This window comes from Danio aesculapii, chromosome 22 (assembly GCF_903798145.1).
Source record: "Danio aesculapii chromosome 22, fDanAes4.1, whole genome shotgun sequence".
Taxonomy (NCBI): domain Eukaryota; kingdom Metazoa; phylum Chordata; class Actinopteri; order Cypriniformes; family Danionidae; genus Danio; species Danio aesculapii.
This window is the reverse complement of record NC_079456.1, coordinates 21,277,108-21,289,661: the sequence shown is the minus strand read 5'-3', so window position 1 is coordinate 21,289,661 and position 12,554 is coordinate 21,277,108. Positions and strand designations below refer to the sequence as shown.

General features: G+C 39.5%; 1 protein-coding gene across 3 annotated transcripts in view; it reads left to right on the top strand.

Annotated features, from left to right (window-relative positions):
• The window catches only part of dot1l (DOT1-like histone H3K79 methyltransferase), a 56,385-nt gene that overhangs the window by 38,750 nt on the left and 5,081 nt on the right, over positions 1-12,554 (top strand). For 2 of the 3 annotated variants that reach the window (XM_056448336.1, XM_056448335.1), the window contains exons 22-28: positions 1,252-1,398; positions 1,488-1,560; positions 4,362-4,924; positions 5,566-5,774; positions 7,084-7,148; positions 7,236-7,838; positions 10,922-12,021. In XM_056448336.1, coding sequence (XP_056304311.1) covers positions 1,252-1,398; positions 1,488-1,560; positions 4,362-4,924; positions 5,566-5,774; positions 7,084-7,148; positions 7,236-7,838; positions 10,922-11,382 — 2,121 coding nt within the window. In that variant the 3' untranslated portion in view covers positions 11,383-12,021. Of the gene's footprint in view, positions 1-1,251; positions 1,399-1,487; positions 1,561-4,361; positions 4,925-5,565; positions 5,775-7,083; positions 7,149-7,235; positions 7,839-10,921; positions 12,022-12,554 lie in introns of those variants that run through there. The other variant, XM_056448337.1, reaches the window with a different exon arrangement.

Below are 12,554 nucleotides of genomic sequence, written 5' to 3'. Positions count from 1 at the left end.
TTTATGCATGTGATGCATGCAACATTTTAAGTTTAGCCTATATTGTTTACATGGCGGGCCGCGCACACTCTCTCTTTTGTTTACATGGTTAAATACTTGTGCTACATGACAATATAAAAGCTTTTTAGTCCTCTTGTATGATATTTAAGGGTTGGGACTCTACTGATGTCTGTTCTGAAATGAAACCGTCTAAATTGACATAATTCGCTACGCTTTTATGACTTGCGACTCTCACTGACAGGTGAAAATCTGATCTACCTGCTTACACTGAAGAAATGAGGACGCGGATCAGATTCATATCAGATAAATTTCCACATGAACAAGGCCTGCATCTTCCCCATGGGAGTAAAAATCTGAATTGGGTCACTTGAATCATGCAGTGTAAATGCAGCCTAATTAATGTCAACAAGCACAACTTTAGATTTTAATAATGCAGTAGTTAATGTTGAACTATCATTAATAAATTCTGTACAAGTATTGTTTATTGTTAGTAAAAACATTAACTAATGCACCATCATTCTAAAGCGTCACCAATTTTAACAATGCTAAAAATAAGCTTGATAATGCTTCCTGCACTTTATTAGTGAAAATGGAAAGCGATTTCCTGCTGTAGGACAAAAGCTAAATTACAAATTTTACTAATAACTAACTGTAAATATATCAAAAATCTTTTTTTAAATAACATTCCAAATAAGACAGTCTTTAAATTAAATCATAAAGGTTATAAATGTAAATATATGTGTGTGTGTGTATATGTATGTATGTATGTGTATATATATATATATATGTGTATATGTATATGTATATGTATATATATATATATATATATACATATATATATATATACACATATATACATATATATATACATATATATATATATATATATATATATATATATATATATATATATATATATATATATATATATATATATATATATATATATATATATATATATAAAACATAATAATGAACTGATATTACAGATGCAGACGAAAAACTGAATGACTTATATAATGCAATGGAACTTTACCAAATGTTTAAAAATGATAACAATAATTAATTTAAATATTTTTGCCAGTTTATATTATAAATAACGACTATTACGTTTTTGATTTTTTTTTTAAGCATCCCTTACGTGCATCCCAATTCATGAGTTGTGATCCAGACGGATCAGCCGAGATCCGTTTAACCCCTAATACAAACCCATCTATGGAGAATTTTGAGCATCTCTTTCCCCACTCACAGGCCGATAAAGAAAAGAGCCCAACTGCACCCGGCGACACAATAACCAGTCTACCAATCAGCATCCCCCTCAGCACTGTGCATCCCAGCAAACTTCCTGTCAGCATCCCTCTGGCCAGTGTGGTGCTGCCAAACCGCGCTGAAAGACTGGTAGGGATCTGTGTGAGCTGTAGTGATGATGTTGGCGATTCCTGTATACATTTTAGAAATATGATCTAAGTTGTGTTTTCTTTTGTCAGAGGAGCACTCCTAGTCCGGTTTTGAATTCAGCAGGACAGAGCAATGGCAAGCCACCTCTCACGCCTACCTCAGGTACAGGTCTGCCTTGTTTTTTTGCCTTTGAATATTGTCATTTATCAGGGTTCTCTACCTCCAGCGGCCCCCAGGTAAATTGAGTTTGAGTTTGGGTGAGGCTGGGCCGCATTAGGTTTTCCTCATTAAATTAGTTTATTTTTTCATCTTATTTTGTGTTTAAAAAAATAAAGAGGTTTGAGAAGATTGGATTTTTAAACACAAAATAAGATGAAACTAATTCAAAATTAATAAGAAAATAAATCAATCAGTAATATTTAGTAATAATAATAATTAAATGTACTGTTATCTGCTGTGCTGTTGTTACAGGAAACAGCAACACTGTGTTGTCATTTTACATCATATAGTAATATATATAATGTTTATTGTGTGAGGCAATGAAAATACAATGCAGGTAGAGCGATGAAAATTACCTACAAATAACGATGTAACTCTATAATTAGATTACCGTGTACTCTTATTGCCGATGGACAGGTGTCGATATGTGACTGCAGACAACTACATTAGGCTGCATTGAGTTACTTACTTTTCTTTTATCCCGCCCGAACGCATCACTTTCTGCTCGCTGTGCACGAAACAATAAATACCAACCAATGAGAGTGATTGTAAAATATTGATGAGAACCAATAGTTAATCGTGAATTTTGCTTTAACTAGCGCATGACTACTGTCATGAGTGCGCGCACACAATCCACACAGCATTCGCTCATTCACTCTTTCTCTCTTTCTCTCTCTCTTTCTCTCTCTCTTTCTCTCTCTCTTTCTCTCTCTCGTTCTTTCTCTCTCTCGTTCTCTCTCTCCCTCTCTCTCTCTCTCTCTCTCTCCCTCTCTCTCTCTCTCTCTCTCTCTCTCTCTCTCTCTCTCTCTCTCTCTCTCTCTCTCTCTCTCTCTCTCTCTCTCTCTCTCTCTCTCTCTCTCTCTCTCTCTCATATACACACACATGCAGGTATTCACTGTGCACAAGTTAATGCTGAATCAATTCAAATAAATAGAAAGAAAAATACAAATATCTGACATTTCCCGGAACAGGATCCGGCAAAATCATGCTCTAATTAAGCACTGATTTATATACATTTATATATTTATAATGTCTCACTGGGCAGCAACTTAAACTTTTTTTGAAGTGTTGTGAATGAAGCGCGGTGGGACGAATGTCCCTTTGTGCCCAATAGAAAGGAAAAAAGGGCACGAAAAAAAAAAACGCTTCAACCCCGCCCCCAAAAGCCATATACCCCACTGTGATTGGTGGGTTCGTTCAGCTCCATGTACAAAACTGTATAGTGCTATACATATCGAACTCGCAGGCCGCACTGACATTAAACTTTCAAATTAAGGCGGGGGCCACAACTATCGTCCCGCGGGCCGCGAGTTTGAGACCCCTGTCCTATATGATATGTACTGGACTGAAACCAGAACACTGATTTCAGTACCTCATTTTAGTGCCACTTTCATCTACAGCGAAGATCAATTTTGGAGAACATTTCTATAAACACTTGACTTTTTTTTAATTTAATTTTAGAACCAGTTTAGTCTTCACTTTTAAAAATTGAAGGATTTCTTTGTGACTATACTACAGTTTCGAACAAAATTACCAAGGTGCTTTCACACAAGTGGAAGTATTTTGTATTTCTTTTTATTTTGTATAAATTGGGAACAAAATTAGATATCAGCAATGATTGAAACATGAGCTAATCTGCACATCACTGCAAAGGGGCTTTCAGTCCGAATTTATTTAAAAGTTGAGACACTTAATGCCGAGACAGATCTTTACTCTGTTCAGCACCAAGTTGGTGAGCAATTCCAGCTGCATTGAGAGAAACCTTTTTTTTAATAATTGTGAGCTGTTTTGCGTGCTGTTCAAGCATGAGCTCTTCACACTAACCACCAACTGTGCTTTGCATTTTTGTCTGAGCACTCTGATTGCTTGCAGTTGAAAAAAGTCAACTCTATACAGAAAAGTGCCCAATTCTTGCACAGCACGGTAAAAAGTGCAGCACACTGCTCTTTTCTAAAGTTTGGTGTGATTGGCCCCTTAAACTGATTGCCCATTGAAATTTTCTGGATTATAGTGTCCACTTGTGCTTTTGTGGACAACCAGCCCCATGGGGGGACTTGGGAAAAAAGATGTAATATTCTAGAAATCACTGATTTATAACAACCAACTCCTATTGCTATGGCTCTAATGCCAGGTTCACTCCAAACATTGATTTAGCATGAGTAATTACATACAAACTCTATCCAAATGGTTGAATATTGATTTATTGCCACACTCGGCTAATGATGCGCAACGCATTTGCTGTGAAAGTGCAGAATTCATCTCAATAGTGTTCATTGAGCAAGTTCTATTCATTTAAAGATTTGCTTCAGGTGAAAAGGGATGAAAAATCTTAAAGCTTTTTTTTTTAATCAGTGGTATTTTTAAAAAATATCCTAAGGTTTTTTTTTGTTTTGTGCTTCAGAATATATGTAACTAATGAAATGGGCTTTAAAGAAGTTTTTTCCTTAAGATACTTTAAAATAGTGGCCTTAAAATTTAGGTAGCTGTAGATCAGGGGTGAGCAAGCTCTGTCCTGGAGGGCTGGTGCCCTGCAATTTTTAGTTCCAACCACAATTAAACACACCTTAACCAGCTAATAAAGCTCTTTCTAGGTATACTAGAAACTTCCAGGCAGGTGTGTTGAAGGAAGTTATAGCTAAACTATGCATGACACTGGCCCTCCAGGACTGAATTTGGGCATCCCTGCTGTAGAATCTCTAATTTTGATATCTCCAGTTTACCGAAATGAGAGTTCATTTTCTCAGGGTACTCCTCCAGCTCAGGATTGGTTAATGGGTCTCACTCCACCATGCTGACCGAGGACCAAGACTGTGACGCTGCCTCCCCTCCTCCTCACAGCACTCCTGTCATGGGTCTCCATCCCCGTGGCTCCGGCCTCAGTCCTCCACTGGGCACCGGAGGCGTTCTCCAGTACGCCGACGGTCCACCAAGGCTTCCCCCCGAGGACGGCCATGAACGGCAGGGCCCCGAATCCGACACAGAGCCCTTAGATAGTGAGGCTCGTCGGCGCATTTTTTTCTCTTCATCCTCCTCTTCCTCTTCGTCCTCGTCCTCCACTGGAGGCTCGAGGCTGCACCACGGGTCTGTAAAGCATGGTCACCATCATCACAGTAAGCACCATCACCACCACCACCACCATCATCATCACTCTGCAAGCTCCCACAGCCAAGAGGGCCGAAAACGAGGGCGACGAAAGCGCAGCTCATCTGGAGCCGTACCCATGAGTGGATCCCCCAAAAGAAGGGTCTTTCCTGGACTGGGCTGCTCAAGTCATTCCTCTGGATCACCACTTAATATCAATTCAATGGTGAGTGGATTCAAAGTTTTGATTATTAATAGGACTTCACGATTAATGAAAGACTTTCATGTGCATCTTTACAGTAAAACCGGCTCTGTAATCAGCAGTGAAGCTCTAGAACATGCTTTAAGATGAAGCAGAATTTGCTAACTGAGGCATAGTTCACTGAAAAGGTACGCAAAAAATTGTGAATTATAGTTGGCTTCATCCTGAAATTGAAGATAATCATTCTACAATTTGAAAGCTGTTTGCGTTGCTTCTCAGTGAGCTATGGATCTGTTCCTGCTACATCTGAAAGCATGTGAAAATACCACATTTATTAACATATTTTTACTTCAAACTCTTCTCAGTTTTAGTCGAGTGTCTGAAATAAATCCTTCTCTGAGATTGTTCCAGAGTCATGTGATTATTAGTCAGGTTGACTCAATAAAAGCATTCCTCTTCTCTGGTTGATTTGCCGTGTCTCTTCTTTGTGGTGTATTTAGAGTTTGGCCTTTAGAGAAGATTTACTACTGATCACAGAGCCGTGCTTCCCTGACAAGATGTGCATGAGAATTGCAGATTTCATTTTGAATAACAGAACAGCTCTAATAATTAGTACTACGCATTATTTCTTCAGCTTACACCCTCATTGTTCACTCTCTGGCTAGGTAAACAACATAAACCAGCCTTTGGAGATCTCCGCCATCTCTTCCCCAGAGCAGTCAGGCCGAAGCCCGTGTGGACAGGATCTGGATCAGCCGCCTGTTTTAAAACGAGAGCGTCCTGTTGAGCTCAACAGCACCGGCCGCTATTCCTCCGCCCCAAGTTCAGATGAAGAAGGCAATGGTTACGCCCCGGACACCTCTAGTTCAAGCCGGTAATTGTTTTTTTTTTTTCTTTCATTGATCCAATAACAAAAACACTTTACTTAAACAGGTGTTCATGAGACCTTAATGACACCTTTATAATCCTGAAAGGACTCTTTGGTCTGTGTGGGTCCTAATGCCACAGTATAGTGAAGGGGACACTACTGTCAGTGAGCGCTGTCTTTCGGATTAGATGTTAAACCAAGGTCCTGACCCTCTGTAGTCATTAAAAATCCGATGACACTTCTCTTAAGTGTAGGGGTGTAGCCCTTGTGTCTTGGCCAAATTCCCTCCGTTGGCCCTTAACCGTCATGGCCTCCCAATCATCCCATCCACCGAATTAGCTCTATCTAGTCTCTCCACTCCATCTATAGCTGGTGTGTGGTGAGCACACTGGCGCCGTTGTCCTGTGGCTGCTCTCGCATCATCCAATGGATGTTTGGGTGTATGGCCATACACGATAAACGCGCTACATAAATACACATTATATTACATAGTCGCTGGCCTTTTCATTTGCTTGCTTTCTGCATGCTCATAAGCTACTTAAGAGGGAAAGGTCTTAAAGTATGATCACAAGTTGTCAGATGAGACATATTTATGTTCATGTGGAAATGCCTATTTATCATCATGGCTAACCAATTTTGGTCAGGTCACTGAAAACAGACTAGGTCACCAACACTAAGCATAGCTGATGTGTTAAACAGTAACCAGGCTTGAAAGCCGAATATAGAGGTGGCAGGCCAAATGGGAGAGGTCTCAACTGCCATAAGAAGATTTTACTTCCAGTTGTCTGTTTACCTCAGTCAACACAACAAACTTAAAGCAATATGGGCAAACAAAACTTCTTTTACTCTATATTAAAAAAATGTAAACTTGACTGACTTTAAAAGAACACTTTTTTTCAAAATAGGCTCATTTAACCTTTCTCCTAGAGTTAAACCGTTGAGTTTTACCATTTTTAAATCCATTTAAGCTGATCTCTGGGTTTGGTTGGAGCACTTTTATCTTAGCATAGCATAAATCATTGAATCCAATTAGATCTTTAGCATCACATTCAAATGTTTTGACTTTTAATTTTCCCCTGGTCTTAATACATGTAATTACAGACGAGTCAAGCTAGACCCGGAGATCAGCTAAATGAATTCAAACATACTAAAACTCAACTGTTTATCTTTAGAGGAGTTGTAAAATTAGCCTATTTTCCAAAAAGGTGGAGTGTTCCTTTTAATACAAGCTGAAACGGGCCTACAGTTATGATTTTAATAGCAGTTGTTGTTCTTGGTGTGAACTGGCCATCAAATCTATTGTTTTCTCCTTCAGAATTGAACGGAAAATCGCTACTATTTCCTTAGACCGAGATGGACCAGTTAGAGACTTAGAAAGAGGCAAGTCGGTTTTTGTCTTTTGATTCAGTGTTGACATTGTCATTTTGACACAACTGGATATGCATCAACGATCATGTTGCTTTAAAGGTTCCCAGGGACGTAAATCAGGTGCCAGCAGCGTGAGCAGCGAGGTATCCTCTTCTTCCGGAACCAGCAAGTGGAAATCCACCTTCTCCCCCATTTCTGACCCCAAGCCAACTCCTCCAGACATCCGCCAAGGTGGCTCACCGTTCAGTGTCGGAGCTTCCCGAGGAGGCACAGACTCAGACTCGGACCACAAACCCCAGAGGAGAGGGGAGCGTGAGCGTGAGCCTTATGGAAATTCAAATCTCTTCCTCAGTCAGGATGGCAGCGGTCGCTCAGTGGTGAACACATCGGAGCGTTCGCTGCAGAAACAGAAAGTGCGGGAGTGGGACCTGAAATCTGTAAGTGGATTGGCCAGTCAAAATCTATTTATATCCGCAGCAGCCAGTGGAGGCATCCTGAGTGGGAAAGTTGGCGGGGCTGCCACTGTTTCATCTGCCACCGCAGTGGGGCAGTATTTCCCACTGGGCGGAGCTTCTGTTCTACAACCCTTATTTGGAACTCAGGCAGCGGGACCAGCCACCAGCGGAGCCCCCCGATTGGTCAACGGACATTCGGCGCTCGGCAGTTTCTCCAGTGCCGGACTGGCAGGGGGCGCTGCAGGAGGTGAGTTGGACGTCCTCTGTCTTTCTTTCTGTTTTTTGATAAATGTTAAGGATTGAGCCTAAGGTCAGAACAGTCGCTCGGGGTGTAGATGAAAGGTAAGTTAAGGCCCAGCGCTGCCATCTTGCCTGGCTCTCCCACACTGCTTGCTGTGCTGACTGCAAAGGCTAAAGCGACACACCTAGAGGAAATGACAACAGGTTATTAATGAGACGTTCATCCAAACATTAAAATGTTGTTGTCTTTAGTTCATCCTATTTTTGAGTTTCTTTTTTCTGTTAAAGACAGAAGATTTAATTTTTTTTTTTTTTAATGTTGGTAAACGGTCGCCATTGACTTAATTACACGTTTTCAACATTCTTCAAAATATCTTCTTCCAGACAGGTTGTAAGCATGCATTGTGGAAGTCCTCAATCTCACCCACACTTTTTTTTTGGTTACAAATCTTGCAAAATTACAGCCTTGTAGATCATTTTCTCTGGCCTTGATGGTGTAAACGGGATTTAGAGGCCAGGGAAAGTATTAATATTTGTCGAGCTCTGTGTAGTTTATCAGATTGGGCGGGAAACTCCTTGACTCCACCAGTTGCCTTCATGTTTTCCTCTTGGTGTTCGCCTTTAGTTGCAGACCTTGTTTTTAAGTGTCGAGGCACTTCACTGTTCACCAGCACTTTACCAATCATGAAGATGTATATAAAAAGCTTATTTTTTTTTATATTACTCACTCTTGTCAATTCAAGACATAAGAAATTTAATCATCTATGCAGCACTAGTTTGACAAATATGTAAATATTTTTCATTTTTAAATGTGAGCCCGTTTTCGTTACCAGATATAACCAAGTTTTCAGTGATTGAAACTCAAATGCTCATTCAAAACACATTTTTTTTGTTTCATTTTAATATAATTTAGACAAATTATTTATTAAATCAGTTTAAATGTAATATATAAATAATATACTTTTTTTTTTAAATGTGCAATATTTAGGATCCACTAGTTTCGACTAGAGGGATTCTTGTGGTTGACCTAGGTATTGCAGTCCACATGTAAAACATTGGAGAGGGTTTTTCAGTCAGCTCCTCTGAGACTACGTCTACTCTAATCCGGATAAATTTGCTAATGTGTTTTCATCTAATACAAAAATATTCCGTGTCCTTTGAAGAGATATGAAATATGAAGCATTTACAAACTGACATTCGTTTTCAAAAAAGCTGTCAAAACGGACAGCATTCAAAACATCTGCTTTACAGTGTTATCCATCATGTTAGCTGAATTGGTCTTGTGAGTGCATCACATGATTAATGCGTCATCGTTTTCGAAAGCCTCCTTTTTCACAGTCCAATCTGCAACACAAACACAGCGTTTTCAAATTTATCCACTTTGGGCGATGTTTTCAATGTGGATGGAAGGAAGGTCCAAGGTTATAATAGTTTTGGATTTTTCATTAATTTTAGTTTTTATTTCGTTTTGACTTCTTTTCATATTCAGTTAGTTTTAATTAGAGAGAGATTTGGAAGATTATTTAGGATACAAATATCCTAATTTGTAAATTAAGATATTTGTTGGGTGCAAGATTCAACATTTTCAGTGAAGTTTTGCAACCCAACTGAAGCCTGATTGACTTATTTAAATTCCATTACAACTTTGTCATGAAATGAACTTGCATTTCGCCAGATCCTCTGATTTAAGCTCTCGGTTTAACTGCGCTGCAAGTGTTCAAGTTTAGTTTAGTCACAGCAGGCTGTCAAGTACTGTTTGTGTTCGATTCACTGAATCACACATGCGCAATATTATTGGTTCACCGCTTCTTAAATCTGATGATGTGTACTGTTCTAATAACTGAGTAATTCTGTATATATTGGTTTATTTCGGGTTAGAGGAGGGTATCAGACATGTAAAGTAAGCTGTTTGTGGATAAGTGCTTAGCGTTACTGGAGACACGAATGTTTCAAATGATTCAGTTCAATTTGGTGAGTTAGTTCAACCCGTTCACTAAAAAGAATGATTTGTTCGCGATCACTAATACAGAAATAAAACCCATTCTTGGGCACACGTGTTAAATTAATACTTTTAAGTGTCTGCTCGGGTCGTATTTAATGTTGTCACTGTGCTGCTGTCATGTCCAGCCATTGTTTTTGTCACGGGAGCAACATCGAGAGTGACTAGGGGAGGACCGACTTGATCTGGCCAATTCCATCAGGATTAAAGACTCTGAGGCGCCGTACGGGTCAAACACCTGCATTGCGAAGTAAATAGATTTACTTCTAAAAGGCTTAACGTATGTATTCAATACATTTACAAAGATGAATGCGAAGGACATGTTTGCTATAATTTTAGTTGGTTTCAGTTTCGTATGTACTCAATACAGTTTCAGTTAGTTCTAGTTTGTTTTTGTTTTTTTAATCTTTATTTTTATTTCAGTTAACAAAATTTTTTTTTTCAATTCTAGTTTTTGTTTTTTTTCATTCGTTTTCATTAACTATAATAACCTTGGGAGGTCAAAACAGAATTTTTTTTTTTTCTTTTAAACAACAATACATTAGTGTGGACATGGCCTTAGTGATGACACCAACAGGAGCTGCGCAGCTAATGTTTCCATTTATAATATTTACATCATTTGCAAATTGAAAACCACTTCTTGTGGATTTTTATTATGTTTAAATGCGTCTCGAGTCGAAGGTTGCTACTGTCCTGCAGCGCTTCTTTTTCAGCCGCACTCGCATGTTGAGGCGCCCTTCGTTACTGAAATGAGGTAAAAAAGCAGAATAACTGACTTTAGCATTGTTTTTTGACAAATTTATTCACTTAGCTTGTGAGTCTTGCAAAATAACTTTATTTATTTGATTAAAAAGAACTTAGTGGTTTAGAATGGCACAAGGTTAAACGCCGCAGTTTTCAGTTCAGCATAATCAAACCCTTACGAATACTAAACTAATTCAAAGGAGTCAAGGGTGGTCCACAGTGCAGTGCCTCATTGCTTTACGTGTGCTTGTTTGTTTGTTGTCTGGCTTTGCTGCTGTGCACAACCTGGCTGAGCCCCCCATTTTTTTTCTGTCTCTTGCTCCCCTCTCGGTGCTGTACGTCTGCAGGGATTTTTCACCACATGGTGTCTTCAAGCTCCTCACAGCAGTCTGGGGCCAATCTCCCAAGCTCCCATAATTCCCAACAGAGGCATCTGGACACGAACCCCAAAGCAGGGGCCTCGTTCTTGGCCTCTGGCCCCAACCGCACCCAAACGGTCCTACACGCACCCTCTCCACCCACGCTCGCTCTCCCCCCACCCCCACCCCTCCTGAACACTGTCCCATCCCAACCATCCTCTCCGCGCTCCTCCAGACCGCAGTCTTCCATGCCCGTGGCCACCTCGTCCCAATCCCTGGCTACCGCGTCCTCTTCCTGCACCTCATCCGCTTCCTCCAGGCCCTTCACTGTCCACTATCCTCCGCATCTGCAGCCTCCAGGCGGCGCTGGTTCAGGTGGGACGGGGGCCTCCTGGAGGACTCTGGCGTCCTATACGGCCTCGCAGATTCCCGGGAATCGGCCCAGATAAAATAAAATAAAAACATCCCAGGTGGGGGAGAGGGGTTGAAATAGGGGCAAAAGACTATAATCGGATACAGGGAAGCTACTGCGTTCTTGCTAGCTTATTTGTTATGAGGCCGAATAAGGTATGTGGTGTTAGCATGGAAACGGGCGATGCTTTGCTGCTTTTGCTTTACCTTTTTTTTGTTTATGTAGCTGCATTTCCTGCACATTTGGAGTCGTTTATCACTTTGTTTGTTTTTTGCAGTTATTTTCCCTCGAAAAAAGGAGTGTATGATTGTTTATGTTAGGATTGGCCATTTTGTTTTTGTGTGTGTGTTTTTGAAAATGTCATATTACATGTTCAGGGCTCAACAATGGGGATTTTGATGATGATGATGAGCAATGGTTTGTACTTTTACTAGTCCCACAAAAAAAGTCATTTTATTTTAATGTGGTCGCGATACAGGAAACAGTTGTAATGTATTTTTGTAAGCGTTTGGAAAATATTTATTTTATTTTTTGAATTTAAGCCCCCTCAAAACCCCCACCCACCCTTCAAAATAGACCGCTAATTAGCATATTTTATTATTCAATTAAATAGCTAGGATTGTTCAAATTATAATGTAGCTGTAAATAATCTTATAATCGTAATGTAGCTGTTTGATATGACTTGTATAAATATTTTTGCTAGATTGTTATAATGATTATTTCATGATTATAAATAATATAATTCATTGGATCAGTAGTTTTTTATTAAGTGGTTTGTATTTTTCATATTAATCGATACATGTAAGTGTGAATTGGTATGTAAATGTAACTTAATTGACTCACATTTTATTATTGTTATTAGTTCAAATGATTTAATTGGTTATTAAAGGAATAGTTCACATAAAATAACATCTGTTATTAATCATGTACTCGTATGACCTTCCTTCATCTTTTTGGAAGAAATCCAAGAGCTGGCAATGGTTTTGAAGCATTTCAGAAAGGTACCATGAAACAATTCATGGCTTTTGTGGCTGAGCCATAATTATAGTAATTTGAGTGTAAACTAAAACGACTATAATGACTTCATTCTTCTCTTTAGCATCAGTTCAGGGCACACGTTCACTGTTTAGCCAATGTACTTGGTATCTTTTAGTGGTGTAACAGATCACACGGTTCGGATCACATAACGGTTTTTTAGTCACGGACTGT